Source organism: Aethalodelphis obliquidens, unplaced genomic scaffold (genome assembly GCF_003676395.1).
Source record: "Aethalodelphis obliquidens isolate GAN/ISIS:26980383/991018 unplaced genomic scaffold, ASM367639v1 scaffold67, whole genome shotgun sequence".
NCBI lineage: Eukaryota > Metazoa > Chordata > Mammalia > Artiodactyla > Delphinidae > Aethalodelphis > Aethalodelphis obliquidens.
This window is the reverse complement of record NW_020838011.1, coordinates 4,081,803-4,109,256: the sequence shown is the minus strand read 5'-3', so window position 1 is coordinate 4,109,256 and position 27,454 is coordinate 4,081,803. Positions and strand designations below refer to the sequence as shown.

The 27,454-nt window shown below is 32.5% G+C and overlaps 1 protein-coding gene across 3 annotated transcripts in view; it reads right to left on the bottom strand.

The window, feature by feature from the left end:
• ADGRL3 (adhesion G protein-coupled receptor L3) overlaps window positions 1-27,454 on the bottom strand; it is an 864,166-nt gene that overhangs the window by 562,540 nt on the left and 274,172 nt on the right. For 2 of the 3 annotated variants that reach the window (XM_027089632.1, XM_027089633.1), the window contains exon 1: window positions 7,368-7,628. In XM_027089632.1, the coding sequence (XP_026945433.1) occupies window positions 7,368-7,440 (73 nt within the window). In that variant the 5' untranslated portion in view covers window positions 7,441-7,628. Of the gene's footprint in view, window positions 1-7,367; window positions 7,629-27,454 lie in introns of those variants that run through there. The other variant, XM_027089631.1, reaches the window with a different exon arrangement.

Here is a 27,454-nt window from a genome sequence, read left to right as displayed (position 1 = left end):
TTTGACTACTTCTTGTCTTAGATATTTGATTTTCTGAGGACTCATTCCTATCAAATTACACCACAAACATACAGAGTGCAGTAATGTTTCAGGGATCTCTTTTACAATTGATCAATTTGCCTAATTTTGAGACTTTATCTTAATTACTGTACTTTCATAATATATATATTTATGTTCAATTTATGTCATCCTATTACTCTTTTCATTTCTTATTAACTTTTGTTTAATATTCTATATATATTTTTTAGAATAATTTTGTTGAATTTCTACATAGAAAAGCTCACATCAGTACTCTGAATGCAGTGTGTGAACATATATATGAATTAACTTGAAAATAACTTACAATTTTGCTATTCCTAGTCTTTTCATCTAAGAACATGGTATATTGCATGTCTTCTTTTATAACTCCCAGTAAGTTTCACATTTTTCTTCTCATAGGTTCCATGTAGTTCCTGCTATGATACTTCCTAAGTAACTCAGGCATTTCATTGCTGTTTTGATGGAATCATATATGTATGTTTGAATCATACACCTGAAATCAGTGTTCCCATTAATTCTGGGAAAGTTATTATTTCTTGAATTTTCTGAGTACATCATTATACTCCTACAAATAATAATTATATTTTAATATTTGAATATTTACTCTTCTTATTTATATTTTGTTCATTATTATAGTAGCCAAAATTTATGGAATTGTTTTAAACAAACTGTCATGATAACAAGCAAGGCTGTATTGATCATTTACTACCATTCATTTTAGATAGTATTAAGTTATTCATTATCAATTATTAATTATTAAGTAATTATTAATTAACCTAAAAATGAATCATTCTTTTCTTTTACTTTCCATATCTCGAGATTTTCTTCTAGGGGTACAAAGATGCAGTCAAATTTTATATACAACCGTGTTCCATTTTACTGCTATTTGTAATGGCAATGTATCAATGACCTTCAATGCTGAGCCCTCAACATATGGTTAAACAATGGTTCATTCATATGACATGTTATCATAATTTTTTGAAACTTTAATAAGATGCTAGAAATGTCTGAATTTTAAGGTTAAGTCAAAATTTAAAATGTAACTTTTACTTCTAGCATTATTGCAATTTTTTTAAAAAATGTGCATACACATAACTGCAAAAAAAATCTAACAAGCATTAATATTAATTATACCACTGAGTCATGGGATTATTGGATTTTTTCTTTCTGATCTAAATTTGTATGAGGAGAATTACTTTGACAATAAAGTAGGAGACACTGGTAATGACAAACAAAAAAATACATGAGACTATGTTCTTGTGCTCTAACAGTAAGCTACAACCTTGACTTCTGGACAGTCAAATCACCGCAAACTATAATATGTGTAAATGAAATAAACACTGGAAGCTTATCAAATGTCATTGTGAGAATCTATTTTTGTACAAAGATGCCTATCTATTACTTTTGTAAGTACAACTAGCATATTTCTCTTGCAAATCCTTAGCTAGCCTAGCTTATTTGATCAAATCCTTCATATATATTTTTTCTGATAGGAATACAATTTTCTTTATTTAAAGAAACTAATTCTGCCATGATGGTAATATAGGGCAAATATAGATTCAAATAAAACAAAAATATAAGTATTAAAATGTAAATAGTTTATTTTCAATTTATCAATTAAAAACATGAAATAGAGAATGAATTAATCCTATGTTTCAATAGGGCCTTATTCTAGACTGTCGAACTAAAACAGATCACAATATAATATATAGTGTGTTATTTGCATGACAAATCAATGAGACTCTTTCTTATTGCATTTCAATTTTTTATTTGGTCATTAAGTAATCATTTCCCAATCAGAATGGAGGAAATAAATGTATGAAAAATGCACTATGGCTATTTATATTAAATTATAAATATAAGAGAACTATTCTTAACATTGAGAATGAAAGTAAGTAGCAATGCAAAGAAGAGGAAAACAGATAATTAGTTATTTATATATTATATATCAAAATTCTTTGAAATTCATTCAACATCAAGTGTATGATGACCATCCTAGTGCAGTCACAGTCTACCCCAAAGCCAAGAAATACAAAAAAATATGATCCTAAACCCTCCAAATAGTCACAGTACATAAAATCTGAAAATAAAAAATGTTATTTTATTCTCAAGGTATACCCGTGTTACTCATAGAGTATCACTACAATAAAATTCACATATAACATGTTTTGCAAGGGCAAAGGCAAAATAAAACTATTTTCCAATTGCCAACCTGCATACCGAATGTGTAGGGAAGGCTCCTAAACACATTCTTACAAAGGAAAGCTGTCAGGCATGCATAGTAAATATTGTGATATTAAAGACTGCAGAGTTAACTTTTGAAATATATATTTTGAATTTCAGTACCGAGTGGCTAATGTAGATGGTGTTGGATGTGTTCGCAGTAACCTCATATAACATGATAATGACAAAGATTTTTCTGTATAACATATTTGACCATAAAAACAGTGATATTACTGCAAGTATGACAAATTGCCTAGGTTGGCAAACATTATAAACATTTAAAGGATGATTAATTTCTAAAAATAACAAAGTTAAGCAGCGCTTAGAAGTCAACCTGTCTTTTTCACAATTAATAAAACATGACTTCATAAAAAATTATGAGGTAATACGTTGTGTTATAAAATGTAATTTTGTACTTTCTCAAGCTTTACATTTTATTAGAGGTTAAAAATATTTTAAATTATTATTTTAAACCATTGACACATTAAATATTATAATTGTAAAAATAGTTAATAATAAAATGCAAATTACATAAAAACATATAGTACGAAATATATATGCCTTTGACCATTGTTTTGTCCCTGCTAAGAACTATTTATAATAATTAACTTCTTGGACATAATAAAGAGCAGGTTTGCCTGTAAAGTCCATTAATATATAAATATTCATTCAACTTTAATGACAAAAAATAGACTTGCAGAAAAAAGTACACATATGGTGGTCACAGAAGAATTTTTTTAAATTCTACTTTTTTCTGCAAAGGTACCATAAAAAGTATTGTTCCCTTTAGCACACAGTAAGCTCCAATGATCCTGTTTTCTATCTTTTTAATTGTGACAGTTTCTAAACACAGTTTAATTAAGATGAGATGCAGTTAAAATATTTGAGCACCCCAATCACCTTCTCAACTCCCAACCCATTGTGGCTTGTGTGACATCCCTCCCAGGACCAGATGTCCTAGTCCAGGTCCTACACTGAAGCATATTGCTTTACTGCCAATAAGGATGAGTCCCAGGTGCCCATGTTATCACTTGATTTTTGTTCTCCGATTCCCCCTTTTTCTCTTGCTCCCAACAAGATCAATAGAACAAAAAAACTTTTATCTTCATGCAACACTACATTAGTTAACAGCAAAGAACTGGCCACCTGCTTTAGCTGCTTCTCTTTACTTCTGCCAGGTCTCATTGCATTATAGATAAGGATTTTATGGCTGTACAAGAAGGGGGCACAGTCATGGTAAACAGAAAAAGAGAAATACAGAGGTACACAGAGACATAAAATATGGACAGATAAACACAGACCTAGAGACATTTCTTAATTTAAAACTTGTGTGTGTGTGTGTGTATATATATATATATATATATACACACACACACACACAATGTGGATATACTAATTAATTTTGTTTTCCTATAAAAAACACTGGCCAGACTTTCTAGGATGATGTGGGAGATTATTCAACTAATGTAAACATTATTCAGAATTAATTCTTCATCTTAGTTTCTAATTTTACCCATGTAGAAATCATGCAAAAAATGCTTCTCTGACAATTATATACTACCAATTATATACTACTACCACTGACAATTGACAACTATATACTATATTATTATATACTGACAATTATATACTAAGCCTTTATATATATATACATATATATATATATCACTTTGATAATAATTTTGTTTAGATACTAGTTTTAAAATTTTCTGGTAAAACTTAAATGCTGAGGTCCAAGTAGCAAAAGATTTCAATTATCAGGGTAAGAATAATGATAATTATGCATTTTCCTTATGTAATGCTGAGAGGTTTAGTTCTATTTCAAGGTAGTTAGGGCTAGGAAAATAAAATATAAAGATTTATTGAATGCCAAGCACTATGTTAGAAACTATTCACATATCATTCCATCAATTTCTTAAAATAACCGCACATGGAGTAAGTGTTCATTCTTGCGGATGAGAAGTAGGTTTACAAATGTTTAAGTTACTGTAAGCTTAAGGGAAAAATTAAGAATCTTTTGTTCACTACCTTACCTTTAGCAACTAGCACAGTTTTCTGGCTCATAGTCTATGATAAATGACATGTGTTAACTAGTTTACCAGGTAACAGTGTTACAGTGCTTGTAAGCAGTAGAGCTGAAATTTTATCTCAGGTCTGTTAGACTTCAAATCCCAGTCTGTCTGTGCCCAGAACATGGAAGAAGCAGGTAATCTACTTTTCTGCCTTATCTGCTCCCAAAGGACCAGGAGAGTTGAGGTGGGATTTCTTCTGTAGGGAAGAATGGCCTTGATAGTAACTGATTATCTACTGGCATTAAGACCAGAGCTTAAGAAGCTAAGTCCTTTGTTTTAAAACCTCTCTGGGTCTCATGTGCAACTTTAGTCAAGTTCTTTTGCCACTTGGTACCTCACGGATTTTACTATAAGAAGTTAATGATAATGATGATAATAATAAATAACATTAAACCCATGAGAATGTTGTGATAATTAATTGTACCAATACCTCTAAAGTTTATGGCTACAGAATTTATAGTCATCATTATTATTTACTCTGGAGAAAAGGCCAGCAATTCGGGTGATACCCAGAAAAGTTAATTCTCTATGGTCTCAAGGACAAATGAACCTAGACATCTCAACAGCAGTAGGCAAAGAGATGCTATCAGGGGATGTTTTGGAAACAAGAGTACTTCTATAACTGAGACATCCACGTTACCTCATTCCTCTAAGGTTTCGAGCTATATGGTATTCCTTTAAGCCAGGACTGGGACTCTAAGCTATATGGGACTCTAAAAATGCCTATCCTATTAGATTTCATCACTGCTCAAAGGTACACACAGTCCTCTGTTTATGAGTATGCTGGATTCCAAAAGGCTGCTCAAGTGAAGCCCTTTATTAACAAGCCCGAAGTGGTATCACAAAGGCAATGGAGAAAGCCTCCTATGGAAGGCAGACAAAACTGATTTGCATTTTCTCTGGTGTGAAGTTTTAAAATACTTACACAAGGTAATAAGAATAAAGTTTATAAGTGGAACGCTTCTATATTGTTTATCCTGATATGGTTCAAAGTCAAGATAATATAAGGTAGTTCACATCCAATGGAAAGAATTACTTTAGTTTTTAGCCAAAATGTTTTATATTTTTTATATACCAGGCTCAATATTCTCTGTGCCCTATTAGGAGTTTTTAAATACTTCTCAGAGTTACTTGGAGAGATTGTGTGTGTGTGTATGTGTGTTCAGTACAGGCCTTAACTCAAGACCTATGACCTAAGGCTCAGCCATGTTTGGGGCCCACTGAAATACACAGTAGGTGTCAGTTTTTGGAGACCAGAAATTTCACCTCTGAAAAGGGAGTCTTTCTTACAATATCTATTTCTGCTATTTTTAACCTACCTTGCTCTAACAGTGCAATTTTAGACTGACTTTTTAAACTTGACTTGTACATAGTTTTTTTTGTTTTTTTTTTCTGAATATCAACATCAAATGAAAAAGCTCTCAGGGTTAGCTAATTCCTAGTTGTTACAACTTACTGGCACAAAAACAAACTGGAGGGGCAGATAGTATGATAAAGGAAATTAATGTGTTCAGTCACAATATCTGTCAGGCACTGTGCTAGATTCTTTACATATACTATTTATTTAATCTTCAAAGTAACCTTATGAGTGAGGTGTTTTTATAACATCTAAAAACCTAATTAGAATCATCTTTAGAGATACAGATAATCAGAAAAGCACTTGTTTAAAGCTGTATAATTCTTATACTGCCCCATATCACAAAATGTTATATGTGCCCAAGTATGTGAGTATGTAAGTGCTATATCAATATAAGAATTAAGGAAAAATTTTGAAATATCTGACAAATTTACATTGTTTAAAAGTAGATGGTTGTATAATTTTACTTTCATTTTTTAAAAAAACACTATCATATAGCAATTTGTTAGAAATAAAGGTGTTAAATCAGGGGAACTTTAGGGAAAATGTCAAGAGAGAAGTGATAATATCCAGTTTTTATACTGACAGCAGAATGCAGAATTCATGTTGAAACTTATATATGAGCCAAATTCGGATTCACATCACTGACGAACTACAATAGATCCCTGTAGTCAATTAAAAACCAAAAGTGAGCTGAAGAGGCTAAAAATGCTTTTCAGCTGCTTGCTAAACTATAATATTCTGAGACCTTCTAAGCAGTGGCAAATACAGCTGTGTCCCTTTTTCTTTGTTCTAATTACCATTAATGTATGAGATAGTGACTATATTATGCCATTTTCATCTTAGTGCAAAACCAATGATAATTAGTAGAAAACTTTAAATTGTGAAAAAGGAACATATATATTGACTTTAATTTGCCAATTTTTAGAGCGATCCTGTGAATATTGTACTAAGTGGTACAGAATTTGTCTTGCTTATTTATTGGATAATTATATGTTTTATAAAATTTGCAAAGGGAGATCATTTCTTAACTATCATACTCATGTTATAAATACCAAGCTGTCTAAATGAACAAAGAACACAGTCTTTTCTGAGTATGTTAGCATGTTTCAAGAAAAATACCTTTCTGCATATGTTGATATCATTTTGATGTTGTTGGTTTTTTCCCTTTTTTTGCATTGAAAGGGATGTGAGAATTTTGCTTTAATGAGAGGTTTAATTTTTATTCTGTTTGTTAAAGATTGAGGAGAGTAGTAAACACTCAGAAACAAATGATTACTTGGTTCAGGAAGGTAGATTTTTGAAGTGTTTTCCTTCAAATGTACATACTTACTGTATTAAAAGTTATTTTACCTACAAAAATATGTAAATAAAAATAATTCACAATAAATGACATAGTTAATAATTCAGATGATATTCCTTAAGTGTGGTAAAACAAAGAATAAAACATGCATTATTTTTTTTTAAACTTTGGTTAGATATACATTTTAAATGGTATTTTAAGAAATCAAACTCGAAATCCTATTTATTGCAGCTTAAGGTACATTACTTACTGCTATTAATATATGGTAGGCAAAAGCTGCAAAATCATAGAGCAAAAATTTAGAAGAAAGGGTCTAGTGTAAACAACTAAGACACCATTAAGCATCACACAAAAATATACTTAAAGGTCTTACCATGAACTATCGGTGCGAAGAGCATCATGAAGACTAGTAGCTGTGATGGCCACATGGTCATGTTCTCAGGCATGAGAGTGCCTCAAGAGTGAGTGTTCCAAACTTGAAACAAAATAAGTGTCTTTCTGATTCTTCTGTAGTCCAAGACCGATGATTAAAAAAAAAAAAAGCTCAAAAGGAAATATTCTTCAAAACAGAAACACCAATATCCCAAATCTGAATCCTGCAAATAAGAAAAAAAAAGGGTTAGCAAATATAGGTTTTCTCATTTCCTTGAAAATTTCCTTCCTGAATAGAACACCTGTATACTGTCTCCCTTCTTCATTTTAATGAATACATGCATCATGTATAAAAATAAGTAAGTAACCTAAGGTACATTATTTATGCATGTATTAGCACAGTGTTTACTTCCCAGCCCCCAAACTGACTGAAACAAATAATTCAGTCTCGCTGGACAAAGCAGTATAAATATTACTATACTCATTTGTATAATAATTAATGATTAGTTTGTATAATTTGTTAATGTGTTTAAATAGATTTGGTACTTAACTCTGTGTAAACATTTTCCACAAATATAATTTTTACTAATAATAGAGAAGTATAAAAAAAAGAAATCATTCATTACCATTACTGTGTGTTTAAACAAAGTTAAATGCATGAGCCGTACTTTCATTCCAGGCCCTAATAATAATTCAGAAATCATTCCACATATTAACTATATTACTTTTCTAAATATTTTTATAATTAAATTTGTGAAAATTATAGATTTGTGTTAATTAATTATGCTCAACCATAATCAATTCATTCAACAGAAGTTTATTGAGTGTCCGCTGAAATACAAAGCACTGTGCTAGGAACATAGAATAGAATACTGAGTAAAACATGCAACCTATCCTCCAGGATCTTACAACTTAAAATAAGGAATCTGGCTTAAAAGTGTTAAGTGCATATGGAAGACATTAAAAATTGTTAACATTGTAAAGTTATTTTACTGAACCAAACTGATATAGCTGCTCCCTCTTTAAAATTTGCACAGACTTATCTTAGGAAGTGAAAATACTAAAGGAACATGACTCAAATTTTGAAGATGTTTATCACAGTGAGCATTTTTAAAACTGATCAAATGCAAACTGGATCTTCCTTTTCTTTCCTTCTTTCCTTCTCTCTCTCTCTTTCTCTTTCTATTTTCTATTCAAGTGAACGGTATATATTTAAAATCATTTCACATTTTGAGTATAAGTTTAAAATATTTCTGGAAAGGAATATTCAAAATAGAGATAGTTTACTGAAGATTGTATTAAGCCTCATTCTACCAAAACACATTCCAAAGTATTTTTGAAGTACTTGCCTTTGTTATAAGGCAAAATGACACAGATTTATCTGAATCTCTGGCACCACTATTCATAGCATGGTAATTAAGAGCACAGATTCTGAAGCAAGACAACCCAATTTCAATTACTAGCTCTACTAGAACTAAGACCTTGGGCAAGTCGTTTAAGCCCTCGGTTCCTTGGTTTCCTATCTGCTAATGGTGGGGGAGTAATATTAATTCATATGGTTATATGAACATTAAATAAGCTAAAACCTGTCATTTTAGTTATATACAATACATAAAAATATGTATTGCCCAGAACAGTGTCTAGTATGTAATAAGTGCTATATATCTTAACAGTTATTATACATCTCATTACTTTTCAGTTTTATCCTACTCATACTTTTTAATGTGGTTGTGTAAGAAGCAAGACCATTTGATAAATCAAGCCAAAAATATTTATTGAGTCACTATTGTACAGACAGGCTCGGAGAATGCTAAATCTGGAAATAACAGATATAATAATTTTCTTTCTAAACTCACAGACATTATAGAAAAATGAAGCTCATAATAAACACTCTCATAACATTTTACTTTTACAAACAGAGAAAGCATTGACAACAAAAAAATGGGGCTGAGATAAAATAAATTATGTAAAAAGGAATCATGTTTAACATTTTTCTTTTGTTTTCCTTATTCACACTCTGACTTACAAGAAAACATCTAGAACTTTTCCTTAATTACCATAAGTGCCATAAGTGTTTAACTTTTTCTGAAAATAAACTTGAAAGCAGGTGCTAATTTAAAATTGCATTCTTTTACATGCATGTAATAATTAACGGATACTTAAAGGAGGAGACTTAAATTGACTGATGCATCAACAAGTAAGCAATTACCCCCTCACACTCAGTTGTCTTTTTTTCCCCTCTATAACTATGGCATCAAGAGATATGTATATACACACAGACATGTACACACAAACACCTACACACATATACGTAAGATAAATATATACAGTACTGTTTTGCAACTGAAAAAAAGATTGAGGGCAGCCATCTAGGCGAGTTATTTATACATTATTTCAAAAATATACACTAAATATCTACCATGGTGGATATTATTGAGATCACAAATAAAGTAGAACAATTTTTCTCACAACTCCCACTGTAATGGAAAAGACATAGTAAATGAAGTCTCAACATAAAGAGAAGCAGTAACATTTTATAGTTCCTATCATATTCCAAGCAATGTTCTAGATTATTATACAATTATATGATTTAATTCTCCATACAAATCTATCAGGCAGATAATATTGTCTCATGTTGACTGAGAAGTAAAATCAGACAATGTTACTCAGCAAGAATTTCATACCAAATGTCTGACTCCAACATCAGTGCTCTTTCCTCTCCCTATGGTAGAATAAACAAGAAGATGTATGAGCATAACCAGGGGTAGTAATTGTGCAAAGGAAGGGGGACAATGTAGCAAGTTTCCAAGGAAGACTTAGGCCTTGCTTAAATGTGTTATCCAATTGTGACAAGTAGAGAAAAAGGGAACAGCATGGATATATGAGGTAGAAGTGGAAGGACAAAGAGAAAGGAGAAAAAGGACATGTTAAAGAAGGAAACCAGCCTAATTATAACATCGTACCTTTTGGAGGAGCCGGAAAATTATTTCCATAGTGAAGTGTGAGTATTGCAATTATTAAGTCTAGCTTTAGTGAAAACCAGAATAGTTTGTTTCATATGACATAGTATATTTTCACCTTGATGAAGCAATGAGAGTTACTTTATAGAAAGGATAAGAAAGTGTTATCTATTATTTATAATATGGGCTTATTTTAAGATAATCACAGCAGGGCATAAAGCATGTCTACTAAGATTATTTTGCATTTGATTTGAGCATAAGAATTTGTTTTCATGATTACTCTGTAAACAGAGGTGGGGAAAGGAATTTAGATGAATAGAAGATATTACTTGAGGCGGGTAATATGTTTTCACACCCTAGCCTCACCACCCATGGACCCACAGCCCCACAATAATGTGCTAATTTGGGCATATATATAATAAAATTGCAATAGTAAACTATATAAATTTTAATAATGTTCCAGACAAGTATGCTTATAATCTACAGAAAGATAAACTATCACTCTTTAAATACTAACTTTAAAAAAAAAAAAAAGAAAGAAAACTTTCTGGGATGATTTTTTTTTTCCAATTTATGAGTTGTCATTAACTTAACCAAACCAGTTTTCACATAAAAGGGATTTTCACTCAAGTCATTTCTGAAACATAGCTCTTCAAAAACACATAGAGAAGAAAAACCAAGAAAAGACATTAGGGGCTCATTAAGTCATATATAGACAAAATAATTACTCATAAAAAAGATTTACTAATGATAAAAAGCATTTGAAAAGTCAATTTCAACATGTATTTCCATCTCCAGTGAAATTTCTTTAGCCTTTTCTTTGTACAAAGCTCTGTGTTAACACTATGGGTCAAATGACGAGAGTGTGTCTACAATCACCGTTTTAAAACAACTTGCAGTAAAATAGGAATGCTAGAAGGTATACTCACCAATAATTAAAGCTGTGCAAAATGTGATACGTGTTATGTGAGATAATCTAGAAACACACACACACACAAACGGCCAGATTTTCTTTTGTATGTAACAGCAAGGGACTTAAAAGCATGCATACTGAATATTCTGGTGCTAGGCAAGTTTACAAACCTCTCTCTCAGTTTCTTCAACTACAAAAGAGAAAACAATATTCACCTTGTAGGTTGGTTGAGAAGATTAGCGATAGCATAAATTATTGTCTGATGCAGAGATGTCATGTCATCGTGCATGTCTGTCAGTGCATGTCTGTCATTCGCCGATTCCTTTGTTTCCTTAATTCTTTCAAAACTGAGGAAGAGACCACAAGCCCAACTCCCACACCTTTCACTTACATGTTTAGGAAACTAAAAACAGACTCTCCTTGAGTGAGATGCACACTCAAGAATTCTATGGCTGAATGGTGGCTACTAAAACAATGTGAGATTTTGTTTTTTAAAAAAAGGATTTTCAGTATGCTTCTCTTGTTTGAAATATACTTTGTTACTTAGGCTACTAATTTCCAGTAACAAATCAACACATAAAATGCTTTAAAAATTATTATTGAAAGACAGTGTTTCTAACTTTTACCATAGATTATCACAATATGGCAGTTTTGCCTGTTACCCTATCTAAAACTTGGAAGGTATATATTTCTAATGCAGACTTTGATTAGGTAAGTGAAGTTTATATGTCTTCCAACAAGCTACCTAACTTCACTACACTTCACAATATTCAAAATTAAAAAGTGAGGTTGATTAAAAGGGTCCTAATTTATATCATTAATATTTAAGATTATAATTATGTAACTGTGTGATCTGACTCATGTTCCACTAAGTATTTTTTTAAATCACATGTAAAAACAGTCTACAAATGCTTTATGTAAATAAAGTCTTTCCTCATAAACTGCATGGAAAATTCCTTATTTTTTACATTTAGACTAAATTTTGTTCATATCTAGCACAATTATACTCTGAAACTATTTGAATTTTTTTCGCTATTGCTGAAACAAAAGTTCTTCTAAACTTAAGACATTGATTTTACTTTGAGGAAACTGGCACCTTAAATTCTGATGTCATAACTTTTTTCCCATTTAATTTTTTCATGTATCCTTTTTCTCAAATCATATTTGAAAGCTATTTTTACTTTATATTAGCTTTCTTTCTACCCTCTAAATAAAGGTTAGGATTAGAATCTGAATGTCACTCATCTTGGAATTGTTACTTCTATTTTAGCTACTCTTAATCATATATGTATAACTTACTCTCAATCTTTTCCCAAATTAAATTGCATGTTATAATTATACCTTTCCCCTCATAATGGCCTAGAAAAGACACTATAATATCTTCTTTATAATATTTTTACATCTCCCCACCTATTAAATGTTCACTTATTACAAATTCTGCTAACTACAAATTTTACTCCATATCAACTTTACAAATTTTTATTAATCTACATTTCCTGTATTTACATGTTTTGTCATTTAAGTCCTTTTAGAGCTTGATGGCTTTTGCATGTTTGGCATGTACTTTCTCAATATTTTGACTCTGAAAACTGAAGCACTGCAATTAGGTTCAAGGATTTTTCCTTTCTTTCAATATTTATGGAGTCAAAGAACTATATATTAAATAACTATTAAAAAGTATTTAACTATCGAGTCTGAAAACAATAAAGAGCTGAATGTTCTAGCAGCGAATACTTTTTTAAATAGTACTAGATCCCTTTGGAGATTCATAGAAAACAAATTCTCCATCATCTTGTTTAATATTTTCAAGAAATATTAAATTTGATCAACCCACGTATGTTTTTTTCATCACTGTGTTCCAAGAGATCATCATTGAATACAAACAATGTAAACTGTGGTCATAGAAGATATGTGAGATATATATGGCATGATTCTTGCATTAAAGAAGGAAGAGGAGGAAAAGGAGTAGCAGGAGGACAATAATGGGACAGAAAAGAGGAGGAGAAGAGATAATGCAAAAAACTAAAAATAATAAAATTTAAATCCAAATATGATAAAGAAGAGAGTTAAAAAAATAAAGGAGGGGCTTCTCTGGTGGCGCAGTGGTTGAGAGTCCACCTGCCAATGCAGGGGACACGGGTTCGTTCCCTGGTCCGGGAAGATCCCACATGCCGCAGAGCGTCTGGGCCCGTGAGCCATGGCCGCTGAGCCTGCGCGTCCGGAGCCTGTGCTCCGCAAAGGGAGAGGCCACAACAGTGAGAGGCCCGCGTACAGCAAAAAAAATTAAAAAAATAAATAAATAAAGGAGATAACATAGCTTGGAAGGCTGGAAGACCTGCAAGAAGAGAATGATACTTGTATCATTCAGGATACAAGGATATGAATAGATGAAATTTCACTAAACAGTGGTTGGAGAAAGATTATTCTAAGTTAAGCGTTGTTATGAAAAAAGTTAAGAGCAGGAAAAAGAAACAGCATATTACAGAACTGCAAGTTATCTGGTATGTCAGGTCTACTGAGCAAGTAAGGAACAAGAGAAAATCATATAGACAATGCATTTGGGTAAAACAGGAAAGGTTCTGAGGGCTATACAAAGGAATCTGAATTCAATTTGCTTAGTTTCCAACTATGAATTATGAACATTTAAATAATATTATTTTTTTAATTTTTAAAAGCACAAATTACAGTAATAAATAAAAATCACTGCAAACAGAAGATACAGGAAAAAATTAAATCAGATTAGAAGTAGGGAGAATAGTTCAGAAATAAAACTACGTTTCCACTAGAACTTTCACTCAAGTCTTCATTCTTCCCTCATTCCTTTCCTACTATCTTTCCACAAGTTTCAAAGCGATCAGAGCAAAGAAAGACCTATTTGTATACAATTAAATTTTTTTAAAGATTACTTACTACACTTTTCAAGCAATGAAATGCTAAATCTCTACACATTGTCTGAAACGTTAACAAACAATATTTTTTATTGCTTAAGTAAAACACATATTGCCTTATAATTATATTTCAAACATAATCTGATGCTACGTTAGAAAACAAGTAATCTAGAAAGGTAATTTTAATAAGGAAGTTCTCTAGAGTAAAAGTCCCATCTAATTGTCTTTCAAATAACGTTACGATCTAACAAGTGTCTATTAATGTTTAGGAACAAATTTGGATTTAATGAACAATGCTATTTTTAGCTTTAGGGCAACATATCATTTAACCATAAAATAGACTGATGTTTTACTGAGGATCATTTTCTTGCCAAGTGTCCTTGAGTTAACCTTCTCCCTGAGATCCCACAAAGCATCTGATTGGAGTTTGTTTCCAATGGACTTTGGATAAGACAATATTTTCCTCCATTGATATGTTCAATAGGAAATAAAAATCAATGAGTCTGAAATTAAGCTAACTATAAATAATTGCATTAAAGCAACTAGTTTGGGAAATAATTCTGTTTGAAATGAGATAACTTAAAACTAAAAACTGAATCTCACACTCTTTCATATATATGATTTGTAAAATAGATACTTTGCTCTTCACAAATGAAAATACTCAGAAACTCTCAAATTTTTATTGTCAATATTAGCTGTGAAAAATAAGCTTGAATGAATATAGCCATTATTTAAAAGGATATTCAAAAAATTAACAATTGCTTTAAAATACATCATTTACGGGCTTCCCTGGTGGCGCAGTGGTTGAGAGCCTGCCTGCCGATGCAGGGGACACGGGTTCGTGCCCCGGTCTGGGAAGATCCCACATGCCGCGGAGCAGCTGGGCCTGTGAGCCATGGCCGCTGGGCCTGCGCGTCCGGAGCCTGTGCTCCGCAAAGGGAGAGGCCACAACAGTGAGAGGCCCGCGTATGGCAAAAACAAACAAACAAACAAACAAAAAACATCATTTATGATAATAATCAAGGATTGATTTCTGTTTCCAAGGGAAGTAGAAATTAGGAAAGGCAAGCAAGCTATAGTTAAAACGTGCAGATTTAACAGGTTTCTACTTCAAAGTAAATAATTCCATTTCTAACAGAAGCATGTGAATCTATTCCAAAATCTAGAGCACGAGGCAAAATATAGTCTTCTTCGTAACAACAGCCAACATTTATTGAGTCCTTACTATCAGGCACTGTTGTAAGAGCTTCCCACATATTAAATAATTTAATTGATTTTAAATATAAACATTATTGTTAATCCTATAACAACACCAAAGGAAGGGGCTATTATTATTACTAACTGGCCATTGAGGAAACTATGGGAACAAGAAGTTAAAAGAGCTCGCTGAGGTCACATGGCTGAAAATAAAGAGCCCAGATTTGCACCTAAACAGTCTAGACCCACGGATTGTGCTTGTCCCTCCCCAAGGATTCATATGTTGAATACAAATCCCAATGTGCTGGAATTTGTGGGTGAGGCCCTTGAGAAGTGATTAGGTCAGGAGAGCTGAATCCTCATGAATGAGTTTAGTACCTTAGAAAAGAAACCCCAGAGAGTTTTCCAGCTCCTTCTACCATGTGAGCTCACAGCAAGAGGACAGCTGTCTATAACCCAAGAAGTGGGCTCTCTCTAAAACTCAACCATGCTGGTACCCTGATCTTGGAATCCCAGTCTACAGAACCGTGAAAAATAAATTTCTGTTGTTTATTTAGATGTCCAGCCTATGGTATTTTTCTTAGAGCAGCCTGTGATAAAACAATACTTTATATAAATGTAAGGAGCTTTAAGCTAGTTATGATAGTGATTATGGGTTGAATGAAGTGAGATGAAGATCTAGGATATCGTTGTACACTGAAATATTCAAACAAACTTCAGACTGAGAGATTCATGCCATAAACAGAAGGCCTTCATTATCTTCACTTCTGAAAATCTACTAGCTGGCATCATATATCTTGTATCTCTGCATATCTGAATAGACGCCAATGATCCATTTTACTCATGCTTGGTTTTGGGTGAGTGAGGGACAGGACCACAGACTTTATTAGGTGAGTAGCCCAGAAATGATGATCTCTGAGGTTCTTAAGAGCCAAGCAAGTGCTTCTTAAATTATATAAAAAGTTGAAAGCAGTCAGGAAAAAAATAATTACCTCCCAAGTGAAATTCTGAAAAAGCTTCAAAACGTTATCAGTTTAATTCCAATCAGCATGACTAATTCTGTTAGTAATTTTTCTAAAAAGGGGAACTGAGATTACTTGGAACATTACTGAGAAGAAGAAAATATATCTTCAAAGTATTAAAATTATTTGTGACTTTATCATACTTATTGTAAATTCAAGAATCAAATTAACAAATGATCAGTAAAGCTGACCTCAAATGTTTCTAATATTTATTGGATTTTCTTTTATCTGCTGAGGCTGTATGATTGGGATAAACTAGTACTGCCTTATGTCACTTCCTTTTTGACAATTTTATAACTGAAATCACCTGAGTACTTCATAACTGACAACTATGACAATATATTATATCTACTCTAAGTTTCATTTACAAGTGAAGTTGCAGGTTTTGATTTAAAACCAACATAACCACCTTTTCTCCAGCAAAACTGTAGAAAATATCATTACAGATAGCACTACAGTTGAGACTGGTGAAAAAGTTATTTCCATAGCTGGGAACAATAAACTTTAAAAGTCAAATTATCATATCAAGCTACAGCATGGGTTTAGGGGGCTGAATTGGGGGGAAAGTCTTAACACTATTTCTCTGAAAGCAATGACAGTTACTAAATAACTGACTTAAAAATAAAGCCTAGGATAGAAAAGCTATAAGAAATGAGGTAGTAATGTCAAATTCATTCTATTCCAACAAGTCTCTTTTTCAAAATTAAATTAAACAAGTATTAATAAGAATTAAACAAGTATTAATAAGAAAGAGATTACTGTAAAATAGTGGAAATATTTTTAAATGTATAGCAGACAAGGTCTAAAAATAATTCCTTTAGAACCTCCTGACATACGATATCTATATATTTTAAATACCTTGTTCCTGAGATTATGAAAGAAATACATTGTCTTTTGTGATTCATAAAGGTAACTTTGCTATATTTCATTCCTTGTAGTTAGTGTATCAGTAGTAACCAGGCAGGAGAGAAAATACACATTTTGAAATTATCTCATCTCAGTAGGGTGCACCTGGATAGGTCTCAAATTAAACATCTTCCTTAATGGCCCATTATGGAGTATCATGCCTAAAATACCCAAAGGTAGTCAGGGACCATTACTGTCAAGGGAGAGTTGTAGCATATGATGCAATATTTCTGCTGTAACTTTAGCCTGACTGGGAGTTTATTTAAATACATATTTATGGTTTTAAAATCAACAGTTACCATAGTGAGGTTTAGCACAACACCAAGACACAGATTAAAACTATGAATGATGTATCAATACATTTTATATTAATGCTTTGATGATTAGCATTTATAGGTAGCTACCAAATTATGAAATGGGTCACTTTACAAAACTTAACTTTTAAGATAGCTGGTTAGATGTCAAAGTATTTTTCTTCATTGGGAAGAAAAATATATCTAAAATATATTTAATCTTTATAGTAAAATGTATATAATTTAGTAAAAATAATGATCATCATAATATCAATTCTTCAGGAGCTATAAAACAAGTATATGATGGAGATATTGGCATTGCTGCTTAAGGTAAAGAAGCCTATTTTCACATTAAAAACATTTCCTCAACTCCTGGGGTTTTAACTGGTAGGCAAAATGGCAAACAGGAAGTAAAATGAAATCAGAATGAAAACATCTTTATGTTTCATTCATCTTGTTTCTGGTCCTATCACTATAGAAGCTGATGTGGAGCAGCATTAGGAAAAACTAAAAAGCACCAATTAGGGGCTTCCCTGGTGGCGCAGTGGTTGAGAGTCAGCCTGCCGATGCAGGGGGCATGGGTTCGTGCCCCGGTCCAGGAGGATCCCACATGCCGCGGAGCGCCTGAGCCCGTGAGCCATGGCCGCTGAGCCTGCGCATCCGGAGCCTGTGCTCCGCAACGGGAGAGGCCACAACAGTGAGAGGCCCGTGTACCGCAAAAAAAAAAAAAAAAGCACCAATTAGGTCTGGGGATAAGTAAGCAAAAGCTTGGGAAATAAAATATCAAAAAAAGAAATTTAAGTGGAAATTTCCACTTAAAGGTAGTACCTCCGCGGAAAAGGAACAACTAAACTGGTTTGGCTAATGTATTTAAATACAGGATAATAAAGGATGTATTTAGAGAAGGAACATGTAAGTCAGGTCCTGTTCAGATTCCCATAATTAGAGAATTTTATAACAGAACTTTTATAGTTATTAATATATGAATTTATTCATTTGTATATATGTAATATATAATTTATATAAATGTACATATAACTACAATAATAACATATAATATTTTATCATACCATTCACATTTTTATCCAATAAATATTGCCACTCACAATTTTTGTGAATTTAGTAACCTAGTACAACATGAGAATGTATATGAATACATAATCCAAAGTTATCATTCAAATAGTCAATTTCTATTTCTCAGTGTACCATCTGTGTATCTGGTTATTTTATAATACTAAAACTAAGTGGTACCTCAAATTATAATAATGTCAAACACTTGCCATTTAAAAAAATTACACCAAATGACTCCTAAAGATGTCCACACAAATAATAGTACACGTATTCTGATGTAAAAAGATAATTAAACCAATCAAATACAGTGACTTAAGACAACTGGTAAAACCAAAACAAAACAAAACAAAAGAGTCTTGGTTAATGGGAAGAATAACCAAGTTGTTTTTTTGGTCTTGAAAAGGAACAGCCCCATTAAGAAATATGAAAACGTATGAAAACCTAACCACACAAACAGGCATACACATCTCACCTAGAGGTGTTTACACTGCATCCTCTGGCTGTTCGTACTTTCCAAAGTGTTCAAAAACTGGACACATCAATGAAACCATCTCACTGATTTGAGCAAGATACTATTCTATAGGGTGACTTTTTTATTTACCATTAGGTAAGAGGATATGTTATACAATTATCTCCAAGTTATATTTAAATGAATTTAGGCCAAAAGCAATCCATTCTAGAGACTATGCAAATAAAAAGCATAAGGAAAGAAACTTGAAAAAGAGCAGTACAAAAGTGGCTATCCAAAATTACTTTGATAAAGATTATTATTTAAGGTAAATGCCTGTAAGAAGGTTTTCTCATGAAATTTGATTTTCTTAATAATTAAGACATCTAAAAAGGCTTAATGGCTCCTATTTATTTAAAGATACCACTGTTTTGATTCCCTACAAAAAGCCCTTCTCCCCATCTTTGGTAAAAATATCTTTGAGTTATGTAGTTTCAAAATCACATTGATGTTTCAGTACCTAAATCATTTCTTTGTTCAGTCCTTTCTCTGTAGAATTGTGATTCACAAGGACAATTCAGGAGCACATAGGTTCTAAAATAACCAAAATTGGCAAATTGTACAAAAAGATTATATAGTGTCATTGTTACTTGGCTCTAGCTAGAAATAAAGTAAGGGAACACAGATCAACTGTGATGGAAAATCCATCAGAAACAACAAAGCTGGCAGATTATTATACACAGTGATATCTGGATCAATTTTAACTAACATTTTATTTAAATATTCTTCTAATATATTTCACAGTGATGGAAGATAAAGAGCCAAAGCAGATAACTGCCTACCATGGAAACTGTGGAAACAACTTTAGGTTAAAAATATTTTTTAAAAAAACAGTAACTATATTTGTGTTAAGTCTGTAGTTAAATTTTTTGTGAATTAGAATAATTATGAATCTCTTTTATCTTTTTTTTTAGAATCAAGAGATATCTATGTTTTCTGGTTTTGCTTTTTCTACCATGTCTGTATTACTGAAGAAGATATAGTTGAAAGCACCCCAAAGATTATTTCTCCTTGCATTTGAGACATTAATTTATCTTTCAGAAAAATAAGGTATTCCATGAAATATCTCAGGAACATGCATTTCCAAAGAAACACAGTCTTGCTTTTATGAAGATTTACCATAGCAATAATTTTTTAATGCTATGCATGAAACATAACATGGTTTAAACACAAAGCTTATATCCTTTACTTTTTTTCCTAAAACTGTTAAAATAAAAAGGAGATTATTTTTCTCTGTGAAATGATAAGATTATTTAGTCAATTAAAATCATGGCCTTTTGAAAGGGCTTCTTTCTTTTTTTCTTTATGATAAGGCTTATTTTTTACTTTTAATGAAAATGTATACTTTAATAACTAGTTTTTCTAGTTACAAAATAAATGAGTTACAAGGATGAAATGTACAGAGTGGGAGGGCTTCCCCGGTGGCGCAGTGGTTGAGAGTCCGCCTGCCGATGCAGGGGACACGGGTTCGTGCCCCGGTCCGGGAGGATCTCACATGCCGCGGAGCGGCTGGGCCCGTGAGCCATGGCCGCTGAGCCTGCGTCCGGAGCCTGTGCTCCGCAACGGGAGAGGCCACAACAGTGAAAGGCCAGCGTACCGCAAAAAAAAAAAAAAAAAAAAAAGTACAGAGTGGGGAATATAGGTAATAATAATGTAGTATCTTTGTGTAGTGACAAAGGTGGTCAAGAGGTACAAGCTTCCAGTTATAAGATAAATAAATACTAGCGATGTAATGTACAATCAATATAACACTGTTGTATGGTTTCTATGAAAGTTATTAACAGAGTAAATCCTAAGAGTTCTCATTGTGAGGAAAAATTGTTTTCTTTGTTTTAAATTTTGTACCTGTATAAGGAGATAGATGTTCACTAAATTTCTTATGGCAATCTTTTTATGATGTATATCATATATAAGTCAAATCATTATGCTGTACACCTTAAACTTATACGGTGCTGTATGTCAATTATATCTCAATAAAACTGGAAGAAAAAAATAAAACACAGATAAATATACTCTCAAACTTCCCCATGGTCTTGATAAAGGAACCTAATTAATATATAAAATTCCAATTATTCCTAACATAAACATCTCAATAGATTAATTATATTTATTGGCTTTTCATAATCTTGTCATGAGTGGCTTTTTTTATTCTAATAAACTGCATCAGTTTTGCCCACATGAAGAACAGGTACGTTTCTGGTGGGTCTTGTTCACCTGTTGGAGTTGGGTAACTCCAAAGCCCATCTTCCTCTAGCTCCCTCACTGCACCTGAGGAAGCTGAGAAAGCCAAGGTCTACACAGTGTCATCGTTAATCAGTATACGCTATCTACAGAGCATCATCCTACCTTTTTTCATCTTCTTTGCCTTTTTATTGCTATTCTTTGTAGTTGTACAAAGAAAACTTTGCAATCACCAAGTCATTTTAGTCAGATGAAGAAGTGCATGAAATTCTTTGATTAAATCTCATCACTGAACATACTACTGTTTATTAATTAGATCGCTAACAATTATATTGTTTCAGATTCTGGCTGTTTGGAATAAATGTTCATTATCACATCCAGTATATTATTAGAGGTGTGTTAAGCATAGTTTAATTTTATAATTATATATAAAATATCAGTATTGACCATTATAAACTGTTCAGGGGATAAGTTAATGTCTTCTAGAGTAATTCATTATGATTTAAAATTAAATCATAATGCATCCTTGGAATGTAACAACAATGCTAACTTTAAAAAAGGAGGAATTATATCATTGGGAGCAATATTAATATGGATCTCAAATATTTAAAAAATCATGTAAAAACTATATGGTAATTTCACCTTTGACGTACATGTTTCCAGTGAATTTACACTGTAGTTTTACCCCTCAAAATTCCTTTATTACCTTAATCAAGACTTATGCACCATGGTGTTTTCTCCAATGGTGGGCTCAATAAATAGTTTCTGATTTAAATCTTCTCTAATTTCCTAAACTTTTTCATATTTACTTAAAAGATATTTCTTAAAAATTTCCAAAGAATAGCTCCCTTTAAGAATCACTCCTATCAGTCAGCAGAAAGAATGACATCCTACATTTTATATTTTTACAGAACTGAGGAATGCCTTATGGTCCTAACGTATTTTTCACCAAGGAACTCTATAAGAAGACAGGCAGGTAATATAACTAAATATTTTTGAATATCCATTCTTCCACCAGGGTGTGCATTTGTGCATGTGTGTGTATTCCACATGTGTTTAGTTTATAAAGCTTATGTGTTAAGTTTATTTTAAATATCCTCTCATAAGGCCCTTTTATAAATATGGAAGTTTTCTAGCATGGGTAGTTGATTTATACTAAGGGATTTGTGGCTTATTAATGTTAATTTTCTTCTAATAGAAAGAAAAATTTGAATCTGGTTGGGAGCCTGGTGTCAAAACACGAAAGAAGTTTGGGAATCAAGATGTCAAAGAGGCATCTCTTTGACAATTTTGTCTAGAGTTAATCTGCTAATAAGTAATATCAAAAAAAAAAAAGGAAAAAGGGTTCCCTTTTCTCCACACCGTTTCCAGCATTTATTGTTTGTAAATTTTTTGATGATGGCCATTCTGACTGGTGTGAGGTGATACTTCATTGTAGTTTTGATTTGCATTTCTCTAATGATTAGTGATACTGAGCATCCTTTCATGTGTTTATTGGCAATCTGTATATCTTCTTTGGAGAAATATCTATTTAGGTTTTCTGCCCATTTTTGGATTGGGTTGCTTGTTTTTTTGATATTGAGCTGCATGAGCTGCTTGTAAATTTTGGAGATTAATGGGAATGTAAACTGATACAGCCACTATGGAGAACAGTATGGAGGTTCCTTAAAAAACTAAAATAGAACTACCATACAACCCAGTAATCCCACTACTGGGAATATACCCTGAGAAAACCATAATTCAAAAAGAGTCATGTACCACAATGTTCATTGCAGCACTATTTACAATAGCCAGGACATGGAAGCAACCTAAGTGTCCATCAACAGAGGAAAGAAGATGTGGCACATATATACAATGGAATATTACTCAGCCATGAAAAGAAGTGAAATTGAGTTATTTGTAGTGAGGTGGATGGACCTAGAGTCTGTCATACAGAGTGAAGTAAGTCAGAAAGACAAAAATAAATACCATATGCTAACACATATATATGGAATCTAAAAAAAAAAAAAAAAAAAAGGTTCTGAAGAACCTAGGGGCATGACAGGAATAAAGATGCAGATGTAGAGAATGGACGTGAGGACACCAGGAGTGGGAAGGGTTAGCTGGGACGAACTGAGAGAGTGGCATGGACATATATACACTAACAAATGTAAAACAGATAGCTAGTGGGAAGCAGCCACATAGCCCAGAGAGATCAGCTGGGTGCTTCGTGACCACCTAGAGGGGTGGGATAGGGAGGGTGGGAGGGAGATGCAAGAGGGAGGAGATATGGGGATATATGTATATTTATAGCTGATTCACTTTGTTATAAAGCAGAAACTAACACACCATTGTAAAGCAATTATACTCCAATAAAGATGTTAAAAAGAAAAAAAGGAAAAACTATGTTAGTTCAGCTGAAGTACAGCAACAAATGTTAACCAATCAAACAACAAAAATACATTGAGTAATTCCTATGTGACAAATGCTATAGAAAAAATGAGCTCTTTTTACGATGTATCTATACATCTTTTTTTCACTGTGTAAATATTCCCTGAAATAATTATTTTATTATTTCATATGAATATAAATAAAACACATACACATGTGCAGACACAGGCACATTTAAAAATTTTAGATAGAAACACATGTATTATTATAAATTAATAGATAAGGGGAAATTTGCTGAATACTGCCAGTAAACATCCACTGTAAAACATCATCATCCAAATCCAAGACACAGATACTACAATGGTTCTCTTTATCTCAAACAGAGAAGAGTCAAATAGCCCCACACTGGATTCCTTAATTTTTTTAAAGATTCAGAAATGAAGATATATAGCAGAAGCAAAAAGAAATGGGATGGGCAGTCTGGAGAACATCAGTGCTCCCAAGGATTAAAACAGTTACTGTAATGGAAAAGTTTCTTTGAATTCTAAGGAACATTAAAAAATATATTTCAGGTATCATTATACCAAAAGCATCCATTAGCTCCTCTCACACATGACGCCCTATGTTTCCCTCTTTTTTTTCTTTCTCTTTTGCTTTGTTGACTTACAGTGGTCCAGCCAAGAATGCAAAGAATCACCCTGCTATCAATGCAGATGGTTTTATGCAAACATGTATCTCAATGTGAGCATATGCGTCTTAAAATTAACCAGAATATACAAAATTATCTAGAAAGAAATGTAGCATTAATCCTCTTAGCACAGAGTTAATCCTAGATAACTATAAAAATTACTCTGACAGAGATCAACATTTTATTGGCCTTGGGAGATTTTATTCCAAATGAAGTAATTATTATTTTATGTTCTATTCTCCAAGAAAATTTATAAGGAAATAAAAATGAAACATGTGACTCAAGACATTTTATGGAGAAATTATCTAAAGTAGTTTAATATATGTAAAAAGTATAAAGTCCATATTTGGGTAATTATGGCATATCAGAACTAAGGAAATCTCTCAAAATCATCTTCTTCAAGGCTTTTTTTTCAAGAGGAGAAATGCAATGCATTGAACATTAAAAACTGACTAGTTTCTTTTATGAATATTAGTAATATATTTTTCTGCCAAAATAATTAAAGCTTTTTAAAATAATAAAGATAAAGGACTATAATAGTAAGGTAGAAAGTAGTAATTCCAACCTTAAACCACAAAATAAATTTAATTTTCTTTTTTTTAACTGAAGTACAGTTGATTTACAATGTTGTGTTATTTTTAGGTGTACAGCAAAGTGATTCAGTTTTAGACACACATACACACACACACATACATATATCTATTCTTTTGAGTCTTTTCCATTATAGGTTACTACCAGACATTGAATATAGTTCCCTGTGCTATACAGTAGGTCCTTGTTGTTTATCTATTTTAGATACAGTAGTGTGTATGCACAGACTTTTTTTTTTTTTTTTTTTTTTTTTGCGGTACGCGGGCCTCTCACTGTTGTGGCCTCTCCCGTTGCGGAGCACAGGCTCCGGATGCACAGGCTCAGCAGCCATGGCTCAAGGGCCCAGCTGCTCTGAGGCATGTGGGATCTTCCCGGACCGGGGCACGAACCCATGTCCCCTGCATCGGCAGGCGGACTCTCAACCACTGCGCCACCAGGGAAGCCCTGCACAGACTTTTAAATCCCTTAAGCCAAGTGAGGAGGAGTTAAGGTTTTACACTTCCCTAAGCTGTCTGCATCCTTCCCCTATACACACTTTAGTACTGGGATGCATTTACAAATGTCTTAGAGAAACTGAAGAAAATGTAAAATACAGTTGGGGGTAACGTCTGTTTACAAGGAGCTAAAGGGTACAGTTCAAATTCTTGATTCCACACATTTTTGTACGAAGCAGTTTTCTCCAGAGAATTCACTGATTCTTGGAACATTAATATTTTTACAAAAAAAAAAAAAAAAGCAAGCAGGCTTTTTTGGTTCAACTCTTTTTTTATAATTTTTGATGTGGATCATTGCTATTTTAAATAAACTATCACCATTTCTTAAAAAAATACTACTACAGCTTAATAATAACAAAACATAAATGACCACCACACCAAAGCTTGACCATACTGCTAGATAAAAATTCTGGCCATGAATACTCTAACCTAATAATGAGAAATTTTATTAACTTCTCTATTGCAGTTCACTGTTTTGATTTTATACTATTCATATGGAGACTGAAACTATAGTTGAAATTAGTTTAGATGTACTGAACAAAAAATTATTGAAAAGCTATGAAAAAGATTTTTTAAAATTATGTATCAGACATATTACAGTACAGTGCTTTTTCAAACCACAAAGATTAAGATTTGGTGCAATGCCTTTTCATTTATTTCTGTATATTTCATCAATGTTTTCACATGACTGAGTTCAAGTCTTTTGTTTAATAAACAAATAAAATGGGAAGTAAGATGTGGGACGAAAGCTCCCCAGCAGTAATAATTATCCTTATAAATTACTGATACGCAAGGATATTTGTTGAATACTTGATTATGGTAACAAAGGTTTTCGAATACTTAATTTAGAAAGGAATTAGCCAGACGATAGAACAGTAGCTATAGCACAACAGAAAACGTGACTTATAAATACAAAGATAAATAATAGAACTCTTATGACCCAAACTGAGCACAGCCCAAAAAATGCCCCTAGGCCAATACAGATTGTGACTCTGCTAATCCACCCATATTTTTCTGAGAAGCCACTTTATCTTTTAAGAGCAAAGTCTAAATTCTTAACTAAAATGTTTGTGTAACATCATGTACTTTTTGAAATTAAAGGTTGTCATTATTTGTTCATCAGTACAGGATCTACAGATTTGCTCTTTACAATGAATAAGATGATGTCTATAGATTTCAATACTAAATGCACATAGTCTATAAATCTACTGAGGTAATAGAATTTAGAAGTTTCATTTTTCTGTGATTTAATATTCTTGAATTGAAGTTTAAAGCCTTGAAATATTATCAAGGCTTGAGGAATCTCTGTGGCCGCAGCAGTTAACACAAGGTCTTAGCAGGTATTTTGACAAAACAAAGAAAATGTAAGATCTATTTTATGACTATTAATCAAGACCTATACTTGGTAGTCATAATTCATCATGGTTTCAAAAAATCAGAGTTGCTTTGCTAACATTCCCCAAATCTACCTTTAAAATACACCTTCATAGAAAATATCTTGCCGTTAGCACTAACCGTTTCTTATGTACTTCAAGAAAGAACTAGTACCATGGCGACGAAGCAGGACTGACAGAAAAGAAACTATAAATCTTTGTCACTTTCAGAAACGAGCCCAGAATTCAATCAGAATGGACTGTATTCTTCTTCTCTTGGCTGAGGTAACAAAGTAGTTTTGTTAATAGTACCCCAACTTATTTCACCTCCCTCAGGTTCTGATAAAACATGCTTAAAATTTCATGATTCAAATACCATTATTTTTAATACAGAGAATCACGGGACCCTATGACATTCGACATGCAATAAATACTACTATAGAACAAATCAATAGTAAACAAAGAAGCACAAGAAAACGCCCCAGCTTGTGAAAACTCTGTTCAGAACGTTCAATTAGAGCACAGTGAGAAGACATTTATTTTACATTTTCCCTCACGTTCTAAAATAGTTTGTTACATTAGTCTAAAATAGTTTAATTGATTGTTATGAAGTGCACATGCTCTTTGGTGAGC